General features: G+C 39.4%; 2 protein-coding genes across 4 annotated transcripts in view; both read right to left on the minus strand.

Annotated features, from left to right (window-relative positions):
- LOC133556848 (paxillin-like) overlaps positions 1-18,147 on the minus strand; it is a 42,497-nt gene extending 24,350 nt beyond the window's left edge. For 2 of the 3 annotated variants that reach the window (XR_009807620.1, XM_061907165.1), the window contains exon 1: positions 17,942-18,102. Coding sequence is in view for 2 of the 3 variants with exons in the window: in XM_061907165.1 (XP_061763149.1) it covers positions 17,942-17,954 (13 nt within the window). In the remaining variant the exon portion in view is untranslated. Of the gene's footprint in view, positions 1-17,941 lie in introns of all 3 variants that reach the window. The other variant, XM_061907164.1, reaches the window with a different exon arrangement.
- A 2,127-nt stretch (positions 18,148-20,274) lies between these two features.
- LOC133556849 (cytoplasmic tRNA 2-thiolation protein 1) lies at positions 20,275-25,361 on the minus strand. The gene is made up of 3 exons (XM_061907166.1): positions 25,197-25,361; positions 22,504-23,004; positions 20,275-20,999 (listed from the first exon to the last, which is right to left on the minus strand). The coding sequence occupies exons 2-3, from the start codon at positions 22,997-22,999 to the stop codon at positions 20,464-20,466; spliced, it is 1,032 nt and encodes a 343-aa protein (XP_061763150.1). The 5' UTR covers positions 23,000-23,004; positions 25,197-25,361; the 3' UTR covers positions 20,275-20,463.
- Positions 25,362-25,732: the final 371 nt, after the last annotated feature.

Genomic DNA, 25,732 nt, shown 5'->3' on the forward strand with positions numbered 1-25,732 from the left:
GTGTGCCTGGACAATTGATATGAGGGGGAAAGTATTGAAGTATCCCTGTGGAGGGCAGCACTGAGTGTTGCATGGGGATGACTGAGGGCGTTTGCCTGTCACACCAGTGTGCTTCACAAAGAGTTAGAAGCAGCCAGATTGCAAACATGCACTGTAAGCCGAGCAACAGACTAATCTTTTCCATTCCAAAGAGGGACTCGGAGCCAGTGGACAAAGTCCAATTCTACCCCAACAGCATACTGACTAAATAGTACATTGTGCAGTCTCTGGGGGAGACATGTCATCCAAAGGTTAATGACTGACGCCGATCGCTCAAATGTCTGTTATCGAATCTAAATCCCAGGCAAATGAAGCATCTGTGTCTCATCGGGATAACCAATGTCAGTCTGCAACACCTCATATGGATACAGTACACTATGTTGAGGCAGTGGGTACTTGTCCAGTCTTGTCAGTGCAACCACAACAGGCTCGACCACTGTCTTGCAACCCTTTATCAGATGGATGTGAGGGAGGTGGATGTAAAATTCCAGGCATTCCTCTGTTCAGTGTGCCAAAAGAAAGCAATCAGGCTAAGAAGGCAAAGTATAATTGACTGTATCCGGCTGTTTAAATACACACGGAAAAAAAGTTATTCAATCAAAGTGAAAATACTGTACTGACAAAAATGTTGACAATTACAGAACCAATTCCACCAACTAGTGCATTCTTTGAATTTCAGAATAATGTTGATGTTTAAACTGTGCATTTCCCACAAAGATCTGTGTACAGTGCAGGCAGGCAACCAAGGCCGTTTAATCCTTTCTATTAACATGCATGCAATGGTGATGGGTCACCAGGGTGCACGGCTCACCTGTTTACAGCTAGCAGAAGTGACCACAGCCCCACAATGAAACCCTACCCCACCGGGGACACTCCACATGATATTTATATAAAAGAAGACTGACAGCAAATGCTGAGATGCCTGGTGGACCGGCCAGTGAGCCTGGGTCACAAGCTTTTGTAGACTACAGAATATTTATAAAAGGGGGACAACCAGTAAAAATAGGAAGTGGTGGAAAATAAAAGTTTCAGGCAACACTGCACGTAAAGCACAAGTCATATATAATTAATCACTGTAATTACCTCCACCAGGAGGTTAGGTAATCATTGTCATCTGTCTATTTAGCAAAATAACTACAAAATGTTATGGATGGATTTTCCTTAAAAAATTCTGAAAATGTTCGAAATGAGGAGACGAACAAGTCAGTTCCTTTTTAGAGCTGATCCCTAAACACTTCTACCGCTTTACCATATGTTTATGTGGCGAGCTTCAACTTCTTTGTGAGCTAATAGGAGTTTGGGCATGGCGGAGATCTGTGCTCTCTGAGGGCTTTTCTAGTAGAATACTGACAGCTGTAGGCGTAGGAATCCTGGGGACAGGACGAATCGTGCCCCTCCACCCACACCACCATTGGAGACCCATGCAGATGTCCCACCCACAAATGATTTAGCAGAGGAGAAAATATTTGATTTGAATTAACGTTATGTCGTTTTGTAAGTGCAACAATGTGTAGGGAACGTTGCCATAACGTCATGGCGTTAGTTAACATCCATCTTTAGAAACAACAGAATTTGAGTAAAGTCATCTTAAACCCGGGATGGTCACTCGTGTGTGATTTAATTTCTAACTTTGGCGGGGTCCCCAAGTAACGTCAACACTTAGGTAAAATGTTTTGTCATCTCATTCCAGCACAACACCACCACCAAGCTATAGAATGCAGGGCTGTGAAGTGACATCCGACAGATACGCCAGTGATACACACACTAAGCTTGTGTATTACATGTGTGAGGTATCACTTGTATTTATTTCTGTTGGCCAAACTGTTGCACTGAACCCCACGGTTCAGTGCAACAGTTGTGTTGGTGTCGAACAACAAAGCTTGTTTATTTATTTGAAAATATCAACACAAACTAACATTCGCACCATGGATGAAGGACTTAAAAGTCCCGCTATTGTGACTTTGGACTCAGGGAAAACACTGACAGTTCCCTGAAAATGACATTTTACATGGTGTTTCCTGTATTAATGTATTTGCCTGTATACAATTTATTTGCCCATTGCACGTAGTCTGGCTGCATGCACCCTCCAACAAGCACATTTAGCAATCTAAACCCATACAAAGCCGACCAAAAAGAACTGGACCACTTGGTTGAAATGTGGTTTAACATTCCTGGACAGAATAAGAATCTGGAGAATAGGAATCCGATGTGTTTATTATGTGCTTTAAAATCTGTTTGCAATAGATGCTTTTTAACCGTATTCATCAATTCTTTTATTGCTTCTGCTCACTGGAACATAATGCTGTCATTAGCTGGCCGAGGCGCTAGCTGCTCAGTCACACCAAACCAGCCGCAACATTTTTCTCAATGTCGTTAGCGATTTAGGGCTTCATCTTTCCTCCTGACTATGCAGTTAAAATAGCCCCAAAGAAGAAATGAAATAGTTGATGATCTTGATCTGAGAAATGATTTGAAAAGGATTTTAATATGTTTGAGACTTTTAAGTCCACTTTAAACATAAAAAAGAACAGCAAGCAAGATCCATTATTTCAAATCCGATATGTTGTTATTCTGACCAAACCGCCTTAAAATCCCTAAAAGATCAGGCAAGTCAACCACCATTAGTGACCTACGATACATGCTATAGATCATGTAAATTCATTTGGCCAACAGTAGAGTTTGGATGTTGATGACACATTCTAGCTGTGTCATGCAAAGTTTGTTTTAATTGTATTTCTTAGAATCAAATGGCTCAAGTCGGTCCAATAATGTTTATAGATTTTTACTTTTTCAATTTCAGGCAAATTGATGCACTTTAAATAAATTCTGTTACATTGTCGTACTCGCCAGTTCCAGGTCCTATGGTTTGACTGTACTTAAATGTATAATAGACTGTATTTATATTATTCACATGTGAATAATGCTGTATAATAGACTGTATTTGTATTATTCACATGTGAATAATGTAGTATAATAGACTGTATTTACATTTTTCACATGTGAATAATGCTGTATAATAGACTGTATTTTTATATTATTCACATGTGAATAATGCTGTATAATAGAATGTATTTATATTATTCACATGTAAATAATGCTGTATAATAGACTGTATTTATATTATTCACAAGTGAATAATGCTGTATAATAGACTGTATTTGTATTATTCACATGTGAATAATGTAGTATAATAGACTGTATTTACATTTTTCACATGTGAATAATGCTGTATAATATACTGTATTTATATTATGCACATGTGAATGATGCTGTATAATAGACTGTATTTATATTATTCACATGTGAATAATGCTGTATAATAGACTGTATTTATATTTTTCACATGTGAATAATGCTGTATAATAGACTGTATTTACATTTTTCACATGTGAATAATGCTGTATAATAGACTGTATTTGTATTATTCACATGTGAATAATATCTATATTATTCACATGTATAAATGCCTAAGTGTTTATTGTGAACAAACTGTGGTGCTGAATTTCCCCCGGGGTACAATTAAGTACTTTCTGTTCTATTCTATTTTATATGGCTGTCAAAGTGTCCCAACTTGTTGGAATACCTACTCAGACTTCTTCTGTGCAGATGAGATGCATGATTAATGATCAGGTGAGTGTGTGACAATCACTGGTACTTTACCTTTATCTTACAAGGAGAAAGGAAATGGGGAAGCTGCTGATGTGATCACAGATCTAAATATTTCATCTGTGTTAGCCTATATAATAATAATATGACTAATACTTGGTTAATATTCAAGTCACAAAACGTAAATTGAGTATTGTTGGCACTTTTTGAATGGCTGTTAATCGGATTTTATGGGCGGAAAGTGGAGCTCCCATTAGCTAAACTGTAAGCTTAATATTTCAGAATGCAAAAATAATAAAATCTATCCGTTGTCATGTCTTTCATAATGATTGCGAACGATAAGCCAAAATCCCCAAAAAAGTGAAGTTCCCCTTTGTATGAACTTTGGTAAGTCTAATATCGCCCCTGAAACGACTTGGTATTGAATCAATACCAACATTTGTAGCACTAAACTGGAGATGGATTCTTGTTACAACAGAAAGTAATCAGCTGTTGACAGTATATTACCAAATAGATTAATAACAGCTTTTTTGACAAATTTAACTGGAAATGACTCAATTTGTTACCGCATGCTGTACGTCAGCAGCTAAATTAGGTATTTTCCACCCGTTTTCAATTATTCCATTATAATTTATATGCCAAATAATATATATTGATATACACTATATTGCAAAAAGTATTTGGCCGCCCATCCAAATGATGAGAATCAGGTGTTCTAATCACTTGGGCCGACCTGAACCCGATAGAACACCTTTGGGATGAATTAGAATGGAGACTGAGAGCCAGGCCTTCAACACCAACATCAGTGTGTTACCTCACCAATGTGCTTTTTGGAAGAATGGAGGGAAATTCCTACAAAAAACACACGGCAACATTGTGGACAGCTTTTCCAGAAGAGTTGAAGCTGTAATAGCCCTATGGGTTAGGAATGGGATGGCACTTCAAGTTCATGTGTGAGTTAAGGCAGGTGGCCAAATACTTTTGGCAATATAGTGTATATCATTATCTAAAGAGGCTGCAATATATACTGCCATAAACATTTTAGGCTATATAAAAATGTACATGGAACCCGGCCTATAGTTTGATAGGCAAATCTCTAAGACCGTTGATCTAAAGAAATATAAAATACAACCTTACAAAATGTGACGACGAAGAACATATAACCAACCATCTCTGAAATTGAGAAGGACACAAGACTTACATTAAAAAACATTATGGACCCAGCAGACCAAAAGCACCTCTTACATAAACTCATTACTTTGTGTGAAGACTAAAAACTAATCAATGAACCTGGCATAGAACTAGGAGTATATATAAATCAGAAAATGACAATATAGTAAAACAGGTTAGAGACTTGAAGGTGGTTGCCTAATACAAGCAGTGTTTCTAGCCGTGGCCTTCAGTGCTCGTTGTTTTTCTCTTGTTTCCTCAGGATATGGGGCAGGGTCTGTTGGCTTAGCGATGAGATCAGCCGCGAGGCTCTCTGTTCCCCTGATCCAGAACAGGATGGGTGCGGAGTTTGGGAGCGAGAATGATTTACAGCCGGGGAAGCTTCCCTGTTGGAAGGCAAGCCCACTGGTTTGGACCGCCGTGCCCAAACTCTGCAACCATCATGGGGTGATGATAGCTAGTCGGGTTACACTAACCGTGCTGTTGAATAACTGGACCACAGAAACCACTGGAAGACCTTTTGGTATGCTGTCTGAACACAAAACACTTAAGAGCCTGTTGGCTTTACCTCAAGACCCTGAGTGTAACCCAATCAGCTGACACATTGGAGTACTGTCGCAGGTTGCAAGGGTTGTCTTCTTTGCACAATTACAGTAACTGTAGATACACCGGGCATGTGCTGATCGATGGGCCGCTGATTGGTATCAGCCAATTTTTGTAAAAAAAAAATATGTGATTGGCCATTGCCGATTTATGCCTTTTACGCCAATCTAAAAAAACATATTCCACCTGACAGCGAACTAACACACCTGGGACAAGAACACATTTGTCTTTCTTTTGTTTACGTATTCTATTTTGATACATTCGACAAGTACAAAGTGGCTGACAACGAGGCTACCTATTGCACCCATAAACCTCTACAAAAAGTAAAATAAAACAAAATGTTTACATTACTCCATTTACATGTTGCGACCTAAATGTTAAAAGGTTAGCGATATTGTTATTACAAGCGCTAACGCTGCGGAACTGCTTTTAGCAACACCATGATCACAGAGAGGTAACTAGCTTATGCAGCTATTGCCGGGTTGCATTTGACGTCACATCCCTTCTTCTTTTTCACGGCTTAATTCACAAAATGGTAAACCTGATTAAAGCAAGTGAGGGTGAGTATAGAGTTTGTGCTGTTCTGTTTTTGGGCGTTCTAGTCGTTTAAATGGAGAGATGAGAAAACGCTTCCATTGAGTCCCGAAAGAAGTGGTTCTTGAAGGTAATAAAGTCGATAGTGCATAGAAGGAAATGGCTGTTAAAAAGATCCCCTTCATCATCTTGTGGAATACAATCTGGCCTTGATCGTGTCTGCAGTGATCACTTTGGAAAATGCTTGTTTGAACATTTGATTTCTTTGAGAAATATCAGGGATGCAATCAAGTTTATTCTCTACTATATTAGTAGTGTTTGAGAACAGAACTAAACAGAAAAAAGGACAAGAGATCGCATTAGTTTGTGTTCTCTTGTGGTTGCTATGCCTGAATATAACTTCGAAAAACCTGGTTGTGCAAATAAACTAACGTCATGTTAAGTCCTTGCAATAAATATTGGAATTGTTGGTCCAATTCACCGTATATCTGTTGTCGCTTTTCATAACAGAAATGTAAACTTTAGAAAGACACAAAAAAGACGCTTGTTTGTGTACATCTTTTTTTTTTCACCTGTGTGAGGACTAGGATTAATTCTTCATGTAAACAGGACAATATCAACATCCCACGAAGAGCAGACATAAGTGATTGTTTTATTTTGCCCTATGCTTAAAATGAGAAAAAATAACTTAATATTACATGTTATTGTTAATGTGCCTGTTAATACAGTGTTTATAAAATGTTGATGTAAGTTTTTGGATGTTTTAGAGTGCTTTATAGGAGGAATAGAGCGAATCTAATTACCTCCATTGTTACCTAATTTTTGCTAGAGTTTATTTACAATTTAGAAAGCATTAAAAAAAAAAAAAACGTGTGCTTGTCTCACATAAGGATTGTGAATAGGGTTGCAAAAATCAGGGAATATTCAAAGTTGGAAACTTTCCATGGGAATTAATGGGAATATATGGGAAGTAACGGGAAATTAATGGGACTAAACATTAAATGCAACATGCTAGATCTTGCAGCATGATTATTAGCTAAAACAACCTGATTTAATGCAAATTCAATTGAATTTCAACCCTTCACTGTGCATTCCTCCATCACATGCCCAGATAATTGGCAGCATGCTACACACTACAGCGCGGCTACTGAGGCCACACTAGTATTTGAGCCCAAGGACTTCATCCAGTCAGGTAAGTTTTGATGATATTACCGGGGTAAATATATTTGATCTATGGTATTTAAGTTTAATAGAGGTGTAATTGCTTGTTACTGTATGACTTCAACTCAAGCTAGCTAGCTAGCTGTTCCTGTACTTGGTAGTAGGTTTATGTAGCTCCACAGTCTCATAATGAACCGAAAATATTTCTCCGTTAGCCATGATGCTAATTTTCTCTATGTTAAATCCCATTCATTTATGCTAACAACATTAGCGATTTGATTTTACCTTTTGTGAGATCTGTAAAGTTCAACTAGCAAATAGTAAATCAGAAGGTGTAGTTTCGTCTGCCTTATGTTCTGCTAGCCCAGGGGTCACCAACCTTTTTGAAACCAGGAGCTATTTCTTAGGTACTGATTAATGCGAAGAGCTACGGGTTTGTTACACACTTAAATAAATTGCCAGAAATAGCCAATTTGCTTAATTTACCTTTAATAAATAAATCTATAGATATAAAAAAAAATGGGTATTTCTGTCTGTCATTCCGTCGTACATTTTTTTCCTTTTACTGAAAGTTTTTTGTAGAGAATAAATGAGGAAAAAAAAACCTTAATTGAACGGTTTAAAAGAGGAGAAAAGACGAAAAAAAAAGAAAATAAAATTTCAAAACATAGTTTATCTTCAATTTCTACTCTTTTAAAGTACTAAATTCAACTGAAAAAAATGAAGAGAAAAACTAGCTAATTCAAATCTTTTTGAGAAAATAAAATATATTAATTTATGGAACATCATTAGTAATTTTTCTTGATTAAGATTAATTTTAGAATTTTGATGACATGTTTTAAATAGGTTGAAATCCAATCTGCTCTTTGTTAGAATATATAACAAATTGGACCAAGCTATATTTCTAACAAAAACAAATCATTAATTCTTCTAGATTTTCCAGAACAAAAATTTTAAAAGAAATTCAAAAAACTTTGAAATAAGATTTAAATTTGATTCTACAGATTTTCTAGAATTGCCAAAATATTTTTTTTAATTTCAATCATAATAAGTTTGAAGAACTATTTCACAAATATTCTTTGTCGAAAAAACTGAAACTAAAATGAAGAATTAAATTAAAATGTATTTATCATTCTTTACAATTAAAAAAAAAAATACTTGAAAATTTATTAAAATTGTCAAGAAAGAAGAGGAAGGAATTTAAAAAGTAAAAAGGTATATGTGTTTAAAAATCCTAAAATCATTAAGGTTGTATTTATTCTCTAAAATTTTCTTTCTGAAAGTAAAAAAATAAATGAATTTATTTAAACAAGTGAAGACCAAGTCTTTAAAATATTTTGTTGGATTTTCAAATTGTATTTGAGTTTTGTCTCTCTTTGAATTAAAAATGTCGAGCAAAGCAAGACCAGCTTGCTAGTAAATAAATACAATTTAAAAAATAGAGGCAGCTCACTGGTAAGTGCTGCTCTTTGAGCTATTTTTAGAACAGGCCAGCGGGCGACTCATCTGGTCCTTACGGGCGACCTAGTGCCTGCGGGCACCGCGTTGGTGACCCCTGTGCTAGCCATTCTGTTGTCATACAAGAATGTAGCTTATACCTTGATTTAGCATGCTGATTGAGTGTTCATTTATTCATCCAGCCTATTTCTATTTGTTTGTCCAGTAAAATATTTTTAAAGACTACTCCAATTGTTTATCTGACTATATATGTCTGTGTGTGGCATTGCATTAGTGTTTTACAAAATTCTCATCTTATTCTGCAGAATAAGATGGACGTGTCCAACTTTGAAAAATCAAAAAATGGTCAAAATTCCCAAACTTCCCGAGCTTAACTTCCCGTGGTAAATTTCCGGAAAGTGTTCACCCCTTTGCAACTCTAATTGTGAATAATAGAAATAATAATAAAAAAAGTACAGTTGACCTTTAATGCCCAATACACAATAGCTCTGTGACTGATAGTATCATTAGTCTGATTATGGTTGACTGTAATAAAGGCTGCGGTCATAACCATTGTACAGAAATGTGACTTTGACGCAAGTAAGGAATGTTTAAAACCAAAACAAACAAAAAATATTTCATACATGTGAAAGAGATAATTAACATGAAAACAAAGATCAGGATCTTTACAGCCCAGTGAGATCAGTCTACTTGAATGTCACACAATCCTGAGGAATTCGCAGACAGATGCACGGTAGCTCCCAACCCCACAGACGCAAAATGAGAATAGCCTGAAGGGCCCACTCGGCAGTTTTATGGCTATGTTATATAATCTGAGTGTAAAAGTGGCTACTGTATCTGGTAAAGGATACATTCCCGGAGCAAAGCCAGTAATAACGGTTTCATTCATCCTGGCTGCCACCTGATCTAGACTCTGACGGACTGACCAGAAAAAAGCTCTAATTGCTGGAAGGCTTGCTTTTAAAAGGAATTTCCTTCTTCGAGAGCTGAGCACCAACAAGACTGATCCGGTTTCCAAACAGCTCCATTGATACCAGACACCCATCGGTGATACTTAGGGCTTAGATCTGAAGAAGTTGTTGTGGCCTTGAAATTCTTAAATACTTAACACAGTTTGTCTTGGCATATCTAGGACACAACCGAGAGAAGTAAAGGGCTCTTTAGAAGCCCTTAGGTTCAGACAACCTCAGCCTACCAGGTCTTAGCGCAAATAGTTAATCTATACAATTCCAAAGCAAATGATCAGGGGATGCAAGTTTGGAGAGGATGATCCCTCTTGGGACTGCATGCACACAGCTGAGAGTAGAGATAGGAGGCGGGGTCATGACCCAGAGTATTTGGCCTTGAAGGCTGCATCAGAGCGATGTTTGACATTCTTCTGTCGCCTCACCCCCGCCTTCAGCCTTTGGCTACAACTTTTCAGTGAGAATCCAGGCTTCCTCTCAACCAACAATCATCCCTTTCAGTGGCGCGAGGCGGCTACCGCTCCAAATGTATCCTAGAGGTATTCACACAACAGGCAAAACTAAAAATGTCTTCCGGTGTTTTGCCATTTAAACCCTGAAAAGCCTTTCAACTGCTATGGAAGTGCAAATACTCCTACATAAAGTTAAAGAAGAGGACAAAACAGGCAAATATATCAGACGGACCAGTTTTAGAAATAGATCACAACCAAATTATAAGTTCAGGAGTTCAGTAGCAAAGGTCAGGGGGTTACAGACTAAGTAGGTGGTTGGTTATTGACACACACAAAATAGTCAGGACTTCATCCTCACACACTTTTTGTTTGCCACGAATTGGCAGCAGAGGTTTACTTCAGGCACAAGTCAAATCCCATAAGACAGAAACAAGTTGTTTTTAAATTCTGATCACATCTTCAGGGTATGTGCCGTTAAGGCTTTTCCCCAAACATGAAGTTCATGGGCCCGCGAGAGAGATTTCTTGTGGCCTCCAGGTACTCGTCACAAAAATGTTGTTCCTATCTTAAATTACGATAAACAATGTCCTTTTTGCTTTCATATTCATGCAGTCTTTTTAGTCAGCATTGATCAACTTAGCATCAATGCGACATAATCACCACGGCGTATCAATGTTGATTTCCCTCAATGTAATAATAGCAGCCAATATCGCACATACACAAGTCACACAAATATTTTATATCTTTCAATTTTTATTGAATAGAATAAGAGTTAAGGCTGGGCCGCACAATGGCATGGTTGTTAGAATATTATTATTATAAAATTGAAGGTTAGAATCAATTGGAACCAGTGTTGTCAAACAATAAACTCTTTTAATCCGATTAATCACACTTTTGATTTTCAAATAATGATAATAATTATGGGTTATTACTCGCTTCTATCATTTGAAATAACTTAAAAAAGAGCCTGACATATGGACACAAATATAATTTTTGAATGTCATGCAGAAATTTGTTAAATGTTTGACTTGTCATTTATTTGATCAAAACTTGGTAACAGTTGTATGTAAAGTCCAGTCACCTACTCAGTGGCCTAGTGGTTAGAGCAGGGGTAGGGAACCTATGGCTCTAGAGCCAGATGCGGCTCTTTTGATGACTGCATCTGGCTCTCAGATAAATCTTAGCTGACATTGCTTAACACGATAAGTAATGAATATTTCCGCTGGTAATCACAGTGTTAAAAATAACATTCAAAACATAAAACATTCTCATGCATTTTAATTCATCCATCCATTTTCTACCACACCTGTTCAAGAAGTCGCATTATTGGTAAAAAGTATTTTATTGATTAGCTTCAGAATAAAAATCATATAAAAAATAATAGGAGACCAAATGTACTCTAAAACTGTTGTTATTAATTAAAAATGCATGCATTTATTTGTATTCAGTGTTAAAAAATATAATATGGCTCTCACGGGAAATACATTTTAAAATATTTGGCTTTCATGGCTCTCTCAGCCAAGAAGGTTCCCGACCCCTGGGTTAGAGTGTCCGCCCTGAGATGGGTAGGTTGGGAGTTCAAACCCCGGCCGAGTCATACCAAAGACAATAAAAAAAATGGAACCCATTACCTCCCTGCTTGGCACTCAGCGTCAAAAGTTGGAATTGGGGGTTAAATCACCATAAATGATTCCCGGGCGCGGCACCACTGCTGCCCACTGCTCCCCTCATTTCCCAGGGGGTGATCAAGGGGATGGGTCAAATGCAGAGGACAAATTTCACCACACCTAGTGTGAGTGTGACAATCATTGCTACTTTAACTTAACTTTTGAAGTGAAGTTTGCCAGCAATGATAGCAACCAGAGTCTCCTCACTGATGTACACACTGACCTAATCACTGACACCTGTCGCCTCCAGGTAACCATTAACTGTTAAAGGGTTTTCCTTTTATTTATGTATTCTAAATGTTGAATAAATGCGATCAAAAGCCCGCTTACAATGGAGACTACGCGAGTCGCTTTATTCTGCCTATAAAACCCCTTAAAATAAACATCCAAACACTTACATTAATGTTTTATGTACATGATGTAAGTATATATTTAAAAGTAGTAACATTTAATATTTGCTGTCATTAGGATGCCGACTGATTCCCGTTTTAGGCAAAAAACTACTTGCAATCCTCGAGAAGAAAAGGACGGTGGAACCAAGCGTCTTTGAAGGGGAACTGCACTTCTGTTGGAATTTTGCCTATCGTTATTAAGAAGACATAATAACGATAGGCAATTTTTTTCCAGCCCTAACTGGAAAAAATGTCAGTGTACAGTTTGCTTACCCACTTCAGTGCGGCTTCCTCCCACCGCACTAAAACATGTATGTTAGCATCATTGGTGCGTTCACAGTTATAGTCCATCCATTCATTTTCTACCACTTGTCCCTTTCGGGGTCGCGGGGGGTGCTGGAGCCTATCTCAGCTGCACTCCGGACAAGTCGCCACCTCATCACAGGGCCAACACAGATAGACAGACAACATTCACACTCACATTCACACACTAGGGACCATTTAGTGATGCCAATCAACCTATCCCCAGGTGCATGTCTTTGCAGGTGGGAGGGGCCTATCCCCAGGTGCATGTCTTTGCAGGTGGGAGGAAGCCGGAGTACCCAGAGGGAACCCACGCAGTCACGGGGAGAACATGCAAACTCCACATATCCCGAGCCCGGGATTGAACTCAGGACTACTCAGGACCTTCGTATTGTGAGACACATGCACTAAAGTACTACAATCCTCATCAAAATTTCCAAAAAAGCTACTTGATTGCAAATTGGTTGGTGTTCACACTTGTATTTTTTCCAGGTATCGCAGGTTACACATGATCGTGGGTCTTTTTTCCAACAGGGAATTCACAAACTAAGATGTAACCAGCTAAGACGTAACAAAGAGGATATAAATGGAATAAACACTTCAAAAGAGCCACCTGACATGTGCTGTAAGCAGCGTTGGGCATCGTTTGGATTTGGATGATTCCGGTTCCGATTCTGGTTGTTTGTTTTGTTTGTGATTTTTGTAAGAGCCACTTTCAGAAATGTTCTATTCTTACTGGCCTATTTTCAAGCAGTATGTAAATATCAATCATTTAAACTTAAATATAAATGTTACAAAGTTAGCGGCAAGCTATTAGCTTTGTGTAAAATGTTAGAACTCTTCTTCCAGTGGCAGAACTGCAGGAAAATTTGCTGTGAGCCGCCTCTTTGGCAGCTAATTCTGCAGAGTAAGCATTGAAAATAGTAAAGACGTTTAAAAATTTGAACGGTTCCGGGAGAAAGGGATGTAAGACACGGTTCACAGCAATGTTCAACTCTGGCTGTAAGGAAACTGACAACTTTACAAAACTGTATTGATCAAAACAACTCCTTTGTTTGAAAAGGTCAATGTATCTTTAACTAATGTAGTTACACATCTCAGCTTTTTATTTGACTCTTATTTGTACTTATCTTTCTTTTGGGTTTCACTTGCATTTGGTGACATATCTGGTGTTATGGTGCGGTGGTCTTCACACTTTAAGTTGCTCAAAAAGGTTCATTATGTCTTCTAATTCATATACATTACTGCAGATGACAGTTGAAGCATGTCAGGTAAAGATTCCATCTAATACACCCAAAATATGGTCCGAATACAAGAAAAATCGAAAAAGGTGTTCACACTTGCCCTACTAAGGACTCGAGTCAATTTACAGTCTGGTTCTGAGTTCAGTGGACTACGTTTACACCTGACCATGCTGAACCGTACCACATTTCTATTTAACTCGACTAAAATAACAAACAATGCAAGAGAAAGTGTGGTTGTTTGTACAAAATATAAGCGTGTATCTCTGGTGGCCAAAGTCTGCTAGGACAGATTCCAGCTTACCCATGATCCTAATAAGGACAAAGAGTGTAGAAAACGGATGGATAAATGTTAATTAATTAACAAATGTTGGACCTTTTTTTTCAGTGGCAGAACTGCAGGACAATTTGCTCCACACGGTGTTTGAAGATATATTTAGCTGCTAGCCGCCTCAGTGGCAGCTAATTCTGTAAAGTAAGCATTAAAAATAGGTAAAGACGTTTAAAAATTTGGACGGTTCCGGAAAAATGGGATGTAAGACACGGTTCACAGCAATGCCCGATGTCCAATTCCAGCTGTAAGAAAACTGACAACTTTACAAAACCGTATTGATCAAAACAACTCCTTTGTTTAAAAAGGTCAAGGTATCTTTAACTAATGTAATTACGCTTCTAAGCTTTTCATTTGACTCATATTTGTACTTATCTTTCTTTTGGGTTTCACTTGCATTATATCTGGTGTTTTGGTACGGCGGTTTTCACGCTTGCCCCGTTAAGGACTACAGTCAGTTTACAGTCTGGTTCCGAGTTCTGTGGACTATGTTTACGCCAGTTGCGGGCCGTGCATTTCCCACCGAGACTTTCAGTGATGTCCAACTTCAAAGAATACCTCTCAAAATACCATAATTGATGTCACCACATGACCATTGCTAAAGAAATATTGTACAAAAACACATTTACGCCATAGAGCGCATTGAATCACCTCAAGTGTAAAAAACTGGTTATTTTCTGGCGCATTTAAAAATCTATTAAAACGTATCATCAATTAAAACATATGTTATGTGATACTGTCAAAATTTAAATAGCAAAAAACATTAAAAATGAAAAAATACATTTGAACTCACAATTAGTAGGACCTATTGGACGCCGTATAAGACAGTGGTACCCCTCGTCGTCGGCTTATTCGAGTGGAAATAGCGATCATTTCGGGGTTGGTCGACATGGTTTCACAAGATGTAGCTTCTCTTTAAATATCCTTCTTGAAAATGGCCTTGCAAATATATATCTGCCACCTAATCAACGTTTTGTTCTCCTTGTCTGTTATCCTGGTCAGGCTACGGCGCAACACTTCCTGATTCCGGCTGAATTGAAACTTGTGATTGGATACTCACTTTGGAAGGACAAGTGAGTATCCAATCACAGTCTCGTTACCATCAGGCTACTTGGATAGGCTACTGTCAACTACTTGTGATCTGATTGGCTATCACAACTGTCTCTCAACTCTTTGCGTTCTCAAATTAATCCGCTAAAGGTCCTGACGAGTATCCAATCACAGGATACATAAATGTAATTTTCAACATGAGGCCAGTTAGAAGGCCTTACTGACAACAACTCGTGATCTGATTGGCTATCGCAACTGTCTATCAACTGTATGTGCCCGTTCACTGACAGTGCACGACCACCCGCATTGTTGATTCTGAAGGCCTCTGGCAGATTTGGTACAGCATGGCAACACAAGCTAGCTGAATTCTGATTGGATACAAAGTCTAAACTAAAAACAACAACACTGGAAGGAGCATAATATGACATGAAGAGAATATGAAAACGTTTACATATTTAGAGAAAGTAAATTCAAAAATAATTGTATCTTTAATTATGATCATGATTTCTGGTTATGTTAGGAAAAGGTCTTGCTGGCCCTGGCAGCACACCACTGGTTTACGCCTGACCATGCTGAACCGTACTACATTTCTATTTATCTCGACTAAAATGAAAAACAATGTGAGTGAAAGCGTGGTTGTTTTTTCTGTCTTGCCTCTTGGTGAGGGCGTTCACATTTTTCTCCGCTCCTTCCTTCCCTGCTTGCTCTCTGTGTCCTTGTCTTTATCTAAACTTTTCTGAAATCTCTTTCTTTGCGCTGTCCTCTAATCTAAACATCAAATATGAATATGATCAGCTGGACTCTCCACGCAATTGACACAGTCTTTTGGACAAGAAAAAGAGGTTCGGGGGAGCCTGGTTGCCCTGATGGAACCATTGCTGCAGGGTACCTGAGAGACTCCTGGGATAAATGGAGGATCATGTGCCTCTCAGTTCTTTCCATCGAGGACGTGGAAGACTGCTACCTATTTGGAGTTGTGATCGCGGGTCACCTGCTGATTGGGCTGGGCATTGCTCTGGTGTATCGACAAACTCGGAAGACAATGGCAGCCACTCAAGGGGCCCAACGGCTGTTCAACGCAATGGAAGGATTGGGTCGGGCTGTGGGAACACAGACTGGAGCGATTTCTGATTAGAATCGCAAAATGGATCTCATCTTGGAGAAGCTTGATGAGACGGAAAAATTAAATTGGAATTGGAGAATCCAGCATGGACACACAGAGAAGGCAAGTCATTGTTTAGTCTTCTCGAAGAAAAACAACATCTTGATCTACGATTTGACTCCCTCCAATGGCCTTGATGCAATCAGGAACAGGCTGTTCTGAAGAACTCCCCCGAGGACTCCTCAAAGATGGACGCTTTTGACCTTCCTTTTTTTCGACAACACCTGGTGTCGAACTTGAGATCGGACTCAGTCCACAAAAACATTTCAACATCTCACCCAAGTTATTTGGGCATACATGCACGCACACGCCCCTCCCCATTTCAACGCTTTCACCACCGCTTAATTCCTCTGGGGTTGTGGATGGCTGAGTAGCGCTTTATAGAAGCAGCCGGCCTCCAGGGCCTCTACTCCCCCCCCCATCTGTTGCAAGTTGGTGTGATTACATGTACCATGTGTATGTGTGCCATGCTATATGAGGTTTTTTCCTTCGACTCAGTCTGGACCCCTCCTGAGGGGCTAGCCTTAGACTGATATTTTTTTTACTCTTCCCCCTCTCCCAATGTCAGCTTTTTCTCTCCTTTTGGCGGTCCCGTCTTGTCCCCTTGTAACATATGTCTGCTTTTAGCAGGACTGTGCCGAAAATGTAATTTCAGTTATGTGTCTTGTACATGTTAAGAATGGACAACAATAAAGCTGCTGTCTGTCCGTCTTGTACAGAATATAGTCGTGATTCACTGGTGACCAGTGTAGGGTGTATGTCACCTCTTGGCCAAACTTGACCCCAGTTTACCCATGATCCTCATAAAAGTAGTGCATTGTAGAAATCGGATGGATGGATGTCAATTTCCCTTGTGGATAAAGAAAGTTTGTCTAAGTCCAAGTCTAATTCTGTAATATTGTTTAATGCTATGTCAGCATATGGCATCAATGCTTTTTGAAAATGGCCTTGCAAATATATATCTGACACCTAATCGACGTTTCGTTCTCCTTCTCTGCTATCCCGGTCTGGCTACGGCGCAACACTTCCTGCTTCCTGCTGAATTGAAACGTCAGCGATCCTGTTCTGTCTCTCTGTAATGTTTGATCCTGTTCTGTCTCCCTGTAATGTTTGTCAGATCTTGAATGGGATTGTGCTGAAAATTTTAATTTCCCCTCGGGGATTAATAAAGTATTTCTGATTCTGATTGCTGGAGTGCAGAAGCTCATCAAAGAATTATGGCTCAATGACTTTGTACTCTGGATATTCTTTAGTGGAGTCTTTTTTTTCGAGAAGAAGCACAAAAACAAGACTTGCAGAGAAGATATTCCATTGCATGTGCATGTTTATATATATATATATATATATATATATATATATATATATATATATATATATAGGCTGTGCAGCCAGGCCTGTTGTTACAACAGCTTTTGGGGTCGGAGGGGGGGTTAGGGAGTCAAAGTTGAAACTCAAGGTGAGTAAATCAGCCAAATATATTCTGCAGTGCAACAGTAAAGAGTTGAAAAGTAGCAAAGTTGTTGTATTGACATATAAACCGTGTCGATGAGTTCAAAGGCGGTGAAGATCAATGCTAACGAGGTCCAGCCTCCTGGTTAACATTATTCTTCTTGCCAGCGAGACACAAAACCAAACAAGCTCACCTAAGCAACAAAGTGGAATTAAACACGAATATGAAGAAGGCGCCTCAAGCGAAGGAGAAACTTTTTGCCACGAAGAAAAAAACGGATGGATGGAAATGTCGTCGTCACGTCGCCTCCTCCTCCCCACTGGCCGCAACAAGCTCAACTTTGCTGGCTAAACTCACCCAGGTCGTCCATGGTCACTTTGCTGCTTCGAGGTCACCGAAAGTTCCACAGTTTTGAACTCGACTGCGGCTTTAGACTCTCCGAACTTCCACGCTGATTCCACCAGAAGTTAAGTCAGTGTCGTTGGCGTGAACGCGCAATCTGTGCAATGTGTACGCTCACCGGAGCGCGCGCCCGCTAATCTCCAGCGACATCTAGCGGCCTGAAGACGACACAGCAGGATGGAAGGACTGGACGGGGTCAGGTGAACACACACCAAACTTGTCAAACTATTGTGAGCAAAGAGTGAACTACTTTGTCGCTGCCTCAATGTGGACAGTATTTGCAAAGATATTTTATAAATTGAATTATTTTTTTTAAATCACATAAAAGGGTTACTTTTCAAAAAATAATGTTCATTGAATACCAGTTCATAAAACATACTGAGAGACTCCTCTTCATGAAGCACCAAGTCCCTCTACTGAGGGCCGCTCACTGAAAAATCAAAGCAAGCGGGGGCCATTTTGATATGTTTTATTTTAAAAACCAATACAATATATGTATAACCAATATACATTTAGGCCTCCACTCAGGCTTGATCTCAGGGACCCCAAAGGGTTTTGGTCAAAAAAAAAAATTAAAAATGTGTCATTATTCAGCATTATTTTGTTTTATTATTAATCAAGTTTTAAATCTCCAGATCAACATTAGGTCCATCTGTCAATATAATGATTTTAAAGATTTAAGTTGTATGCTCTTTTTGTCAAAGAAAACCCTGTTTTTAGATTAAAAACACAAAATATGCAATATTATCAACCAATATTTTTTTAAGTGGGATATTTGAGATTATATAATAATTGGAGCCTTAAAAAAGTCAATAACTAATAACACCTATCTATTTTAATTCATTACAATTTTTTGAGCAATGACACTCAACAAATCACACTAAAATGATTGGGGATCCAAAAGGGTCCTACGCATTAAAGTGTTAGAAAATAAATTATATACTTTTTTACCGTTTACTTTTAACACAATAATCTCCAGATCAACTTCAGATTTATCCGTCAATTATAAGTTTTATTGTTGTTTATGTTCAGTTCAGTTTTTTATATGGCAAACACAAAATATGCAACATTTTCCCCCAAAAATATCTTAAAAAGTGGAAAATTTAACGTGACGTAATTAGAGCCTTGAATAGGTCAATAATTCATAATCACATTGATTTTGATTCATTATTTTTTAAAGAAAGAAACAGCATGCATGGCAGCTTTGTGTTATTAAACATTTCAACCTTTTCTTGTTACATTTCACCCGTTTGCTCATTTATACCACTTTTTACGTTTTAAAAATGTTTCAATTGTATTTTTAAAATGTGCCTTTGGGCCATAAAAAATGACCTGCGGGCTGCACTTTGGACACCCCTGCTCTATGATCAAGGGTAGAAATAATAGATGTAACAAAGCAGCAAACTCAACGATTAGTTCCAGGCAAAGACTGTTTCAATTTGCGTACTTCCACAATCAACATTTTGAGGGCCACTGACATGTACAGCAAGCTGTGTGCTATTGGTGCTCAGATGGACCTTAACAATACTCACCCATTGGGAAGAACTAACTCAAATATTCGCAATTCATAATTAAACAGGAGAGAGGAGGAAGGCAATAAAAATTGTGTGACAACAATAATGGATATTTGGGACAGGAGTGCACCTTCAAATTTGGGCTCTCAGGAAGTATGTACACACTGTAGATCAGTGGTTCTTAACCTGGGTTCGATCGGACCCTAGGGGTTCCGTGAGTCAGGCTCAGGGGTTCGGTGGAGGTCAAGACACACCCGACTCCTCGAGTAAATAAAAACTTCTCCCTATCAGCGTATTGCGGATACGGCAACAGCAGAAGTCACACTGATTTGTGTCATTTGTTGTGAGTTTATGCACTGTGTTGGTTTTGTTCTTTGAACAAGGTGATGTTCATGCACGGTTTATTTTGTGCACCAGTAAAAAAACAAGGTAACACTTTAGTATGGGGAACATATTCACCATTAACTTAGTTGCTTATTAACATGCACATTTTTATCATAATGGCTCTTAACTAGTCATTCTTAAGTATTTATTAATGCCTTATTCGGCATGGCCTTAATGTAACCCTAACCCTCTAACCCTAACCAAGTAACTCTACATGAAGTCTTTGTTACTTAGAATATGTTCCCCTAGTGTCCAAAAAACTCTAAATTAAGTCTTTGTTACTTAGAATATGTTCCCCTAGTGTCTGAAAAACTCTAAATTAAGTCTTTGTTACTTAGAATATGTTCCCCATACTAAAGTGTTATCAAAAACGTACAACTTTGTCTTGAATTTGAAAAAAAACCAACATTTTATTTTTCACTAAAGAAGGGTTCGGTGAATGCGTATATGAAACTGGGGGGGTTGGGTACCTCCAAAAAGGTTAAGAACCAATGCTGGAGATAGAATAGTTATTGAGTGCACTAATTCAAACACAGCCATAAACATTAACATCATCGAGTAATTAGCAAGGCTCCTTTCTCAAATGTCAACCACTTTTAACTTCCTTTCCTCCTTCTCTGTGAGGGGATGATTGGAGATAATCTTGTCATGCAAACGATGGTGTTTCCCGATGCCTAGTTTGGGCAAGCCTCGGTTCAGGCCCTCCAGCAGCACGCATGACTTGCACAGTGTTTGACTGGAGATGTAGCCACACTTGCTGCAGCTGCCCTGCACGGGCATCTTCACCCCCTCCCGTATGGACAGGTTCTCACCTGAATGGATGATATCAATGATGGTGCTGGGTCTTATGCTCTCCAGGTCTTTTAGAAAAGTTCTGGCGTAGCCACGATAAGCGTTGGGGGAATAGATGCATTCTGTGGAGAAGTAGTCCAACTTCTTGAAATAGGCGTACATCACGATCTCTTTCTCATAAGCGTATTTGAGAGGTTTGCAGCGTGGTACCACCCCGTCGCCCTCACTTGATGTGGAGATGGCGGTGCAACGCCGCAGACGGGCTATGTCACCTCGCAGGACGTTCATCAAGACGGTCTCTGCTATGTCGTCAGCGTTATGACCTGCACAGAACAGACAATGTGGAAAAAATATAACTCTTCCTTTGTAATACTAAGTAGAATTACAAAAAGTTGACAAGTATGAGACCAGTCTGCCACATACTGAAGCAGACTGGGTCGATAACGGCAGGTTAGGACATCATAATAATATCTAAACAGCGGACATTTAGCTATTAAAATATGTAAAAGCTGCTGATGGAGTGTTTGACAGAAAAGCTGCTTAAAGGAGAAACCATAAAAGTCCCCCCTCCAAGGTAAGTACTGTAAATAATTATTACATTATTTCCCAAAACTACTGTAGTGATTCATACTACAGTGCATCCGGAAAGTATTCACAGCGCTTCAGTTTCACATTTTGTTATTTTACAGACCTGTTCCAAAATGGATTTAATTCATTTTGTCCTCAAAAGTCTACACAGAATCCCAAATAATGAAAGTGTTTTTATAAATCTTTGCAAATGTATTAAAGAGGCTTCACGGTGGCAGAGGGGTTAGTGCGTCTGCCTCACAATACGAAGGTCCTGAGTAGTCAGGGTTCAATCCCGGGCTCGGGATCTTTCTGTGTGGAGTTTGTATGTTCTCCTCGTAAATGCGTGGGTTCCCTCCGGGTACTCCGGCTTCCTCCCACTTGCAAAGACATGCACCTGGGGATAGGCCCCTCCCACCTCCAAAGACATGCACCTGGGGATAGCTTGATTGGCAACACTAAATTGGTCCTAGTGTGTGAATGTGAATGTCGTCTGTCTATCTGTGTTGGGCCTGCGATGAGGTGGCGACTTGTCCAGGGTGTACCCCGCCTTCCGCCCGATTGTAGCTGAGATAGGCACCAGCGCCTCCCGCGACCCCATATGGAATAAGCGGTATAAGATGGATGGATGTATTAAAAATAAAAAACAAAGAAATCCCATGTACATAAATATTCACACCTTTTGCCATGAAGCTCAAAAGCGAGCTCAGGTGCGCCCTGTTTTAACTGATTATCCTCGAGATGTTCTTACAGCCTAATTGGAGTCCATCTGTGGTACATTCAGTTGGTTAGACATGATTTGGAGACAGGTTTGTCTCAAGGCTAGTGCTGGGCGATATGGCCAAAAACTATATCACGATAAACATTTTTTATATTGATCGACATTGATAATTATTGATACTTTTTATGACTTATTCAAGCCCCCCAATAATACATTTTTGGTGATTCAACCCCGAATTCCAACGCTTGACGCTGAGTGCCAAGCAGGGAGGTAATGGCTCCCATTTTTATAGTCTTTGGTATGACTCGGCTGAGGTTTGAACTCACGACCTACCGATCTCAGGGCGGGCACTTTAACCACTAGTCCACTGTGCAGGTCTGTAACCTGACAAGATTACATTTCTTAAGAAACCAGTTATTTTTATAAGTTGTTATTTTTTTCACAAATCCAACTGCGATCCAAAGTATGAAATAATTACTGGATGAACTATAAGTACAGTTCTGTTGGTTGGGTGTGTACGTAAATACAGGTGGAGTTACCTGTGCAGATCTTGTCCACTTTCAGCATGATAGCTCCTCTATCTAGCGCCTGCCGCCTGAAGACGCCGCAGAAGGTGCAGTTATTTTTCATTCCCACCTGCTTGACGATGGCATCCATAGTCCACCCGTACAGCTCCTCATAAGACACAATCTTCAGGGGCAGCTCGTACTGTTGCTGGTTCCTCTTCACCGTCTCCAAAGAGTCGTCTCTATAACCAGTGATGCCCTCGTCCACAGAGAGAAGCATGAGCTCCAGACCGTAACTGTAGCGCTCATTCAGCAGCTTCATCACATGGGCCAGGACTGTGGAGTCTTTCCCACCCGAAGCCGCGATGCCCACGGTCTGGCCAGGTTTGAATAGGTTTGCTGCCACGATGGTCTGATGGACCTCTTCTTCAAAAGCCCAGAAGAAGCACTCTTTACATATCGAGTGGCCAGTTTTTGGACGTTTTAACACGGCCCGCTTCTCAGTGCAGGTGCTGCACAGGACGGGCATCTTTGCTGTTGGAGAAAACATATTATTTATTTCATTTCCTGTTTCAACTGTTTTACATTCAAAAACCCTCGTTTAATTCTTGCATGTATGAAGTGCATTTGCAAAGTATTCACAGCCCTTTACCTTTTCTACTTTTTTTGTTAGACTTATTCCAAACTGTATTCGATACATTTTTTCCTTAAAAATTCTTCACACAACTTCCCATTCTGACAATGTGCACAGTTTGCATCATAAATATATATTCTTTTTAAACTAAGTGTACAAACTAAGTATTCACAGACCTTTTCTCAATATGAATCTTTGGTTGCAATTACAGTATTTTGAATATGACGCCACAAGCTTGGCGCTCCCATTCTTTGAGCACATCAGTTGTAATTATGGTAGATTATTGTGTAGATTTTGGAGTAAAAATAATAACAACAAATAATAATAAAACCCAGTAATTACTAGGTTCTAACGGTACACAAAAATTGCGGTGTTAGCTTTCACTGTTATGCTGATGACACCCAACTCTACATGCCCCTAAAGCTGACCAACACGCCGGATTGTAGTCAGGTGGAAGCGTGTCTTAATGAAATTAAACAATGGATGTCCGCTATTTTTTTGCAACTTAATGCCAAAAAAACGGAAATGCTGATTATCGGTCCTGCTAGACACCGACCTCTATTTAATAATACAACTCTAACATTTGACAACCAAACAATTAAACAAGGCAACTCTGTAAAGAATCTGGGTATTATCTTCCACCCAACTCTCTCCTTTGAGGCACACATTAAAAATGTTACTAAAACGGCCTTCTTTCATCTCCGTAATATCGCTAAAATTCGCTCCATTCTGTCCACTAAAGACGCTGAGATCATTATCCATGCGTTTGTTACGTCTCGTCTCGATTACTGTAACGTATTATTTTTGGGTCTCCCCATGTCTACCATTAAAAGATTACAGTTGGTACAAAATGTGGCTGCTAGACTTTTGACAAGAACAAGAAAATTCGATCATATTACGCCTATTCTGTATATACCTTTATATACTTATAAACATACCTATACTGTATATACCTTTATATACTTATAATCATACCTATCCTGGCTCACCTGCACTGGCTTCCTGTGCACTTAAGATGTGACTTTAAGGTTTTACTACTTACGTATAAAATACTACACGGTCTAGCTCCATCCTATCTTGCCGATTGTATTGTACCATATGTCCCGGCAAGACATCTGCGTTCAAAAGACTCCGGCTTATTAGTGATTCCCAGAGCCAAAAAAAAGTCTGCGGGCTATAGAAGGTTTTCCATTCGGGCTCCAGTACTCTGGAATGCCCTCCCGGCAACAGTTCGAGATGTTACCTCAGTAGAAGCATTTAAGTCCCACCTTAAAACTCATTTGTATACTCTAGCCTTTAAATAGACCCCCTTTTTAGACCAGTTGATCTGCCATTTCATTTCTTTTTCTCCTCTGTCCCACTCTCCCTTGTGGAGGGGGTCCGGTCCGGTGGCCATGGATGAAGTACTGGCTGTTCAGAGTCGGGACCCAGGATGGACCGCTCGCCTGTGTATCGGCTGGGGACATCTCTGCGCTGCTGATCCACCTCCACTTGGGATGGTTTCCTGCTGGCTCCGCTGTGGACGGGACTCTCTCTGCTGTGTTGGATCTACTTTGGACTAGACTCTCACGGTTGTATTGGATCCACTATGGATTGAACTTTCACAGTATCATGTTAGACCCACTCAACATCCATTGCTCTCGGTCTCCGAGAGAGGGGGGGGGGGGGTTGCCCATATATGCAGTCCTCTCCAAGGTTTCTCATAGTCATCATTGTCGACGTCCCACTGGGGTGAGTTTTTCCTTGCCCTTATGTGGGCCCTACCGCGGATGTCGTTGTGGTTTGTGCAGCCCAATGAGACACTTGTGATTTAGGGCTATATAAATAAACATTGATTGATTGACAAACAAAGTAAAAGGAAAATAATCTATTAATTAAAACAAATGTAATGCTGGAAACACTCAAATCACATTAGAAGTTAGCAATAAATGTAATTTAATTGAACAATCTAGAGTGAAGTTTTGTTAAAAATGATCACAACGTGAATCGTGGACGTTGTTATATAACATCTCACTAGCGACGGACGTAAAAGGCTAAAATGTCATCAATCTAAGCGCGCGTTGAGTTTCGTTGGCACAAAACGTTCACCTACCATACACGTGATGTGACAGTTGACAACGAAGGGCAAGATGAAGGAGGGAAAAGAGGAAAAATGTCAGTTAAACATGTAGTTAAACTAAACATTAGCTCAGAAAAGCGCCGGCCGCCATCTTGTTGTGTCGTCAGCTCGTCTTCGCCCACAAACAGGAAGTGACGTCACTTTTCAATACTGCTCCTATTGGTGACACCGGCAAAGACCCGGATGATCATTGCACTACTTGATGTTGGACATCAGTCCTGGAACGCCAAACGTATCATATGTGATGCAGCCAAACGTATCATATGTGATGCATACCTTTTTAAGCCCACCACATCATCACTGGCATTATTTTTAGAAATGTGTGTATCAAATATGAAACAGCAGGTATATAAGGTGGTCTAAATGAGTCAATTAGTATTTTATTGCATTTATATTTTATATAATTTATAGTTTATTTTATTTCATGCATTATAGATACCATCGAGCACCAAACAGTCTTTAGATTTTGAAAATTAACAAATATAATGTTTAAATCAGGGGTGTCCAAA

Source organism: Nerophis ophidion, linkage group LG07 (assembly GCF_033978795.1).
Source record: "Nerophis ophidion isolate RoL-2023_Sa linkage group LG07, RoL_Noph_v1.0, whole genome shotgun sequence".
NCBI classification, from domain to species: Eukaryota; Metazoa; Chordata; class Actinopteri; order Syngnathiformes; family Syngnathidae; genus Nerophis; species Nerophis ophidion.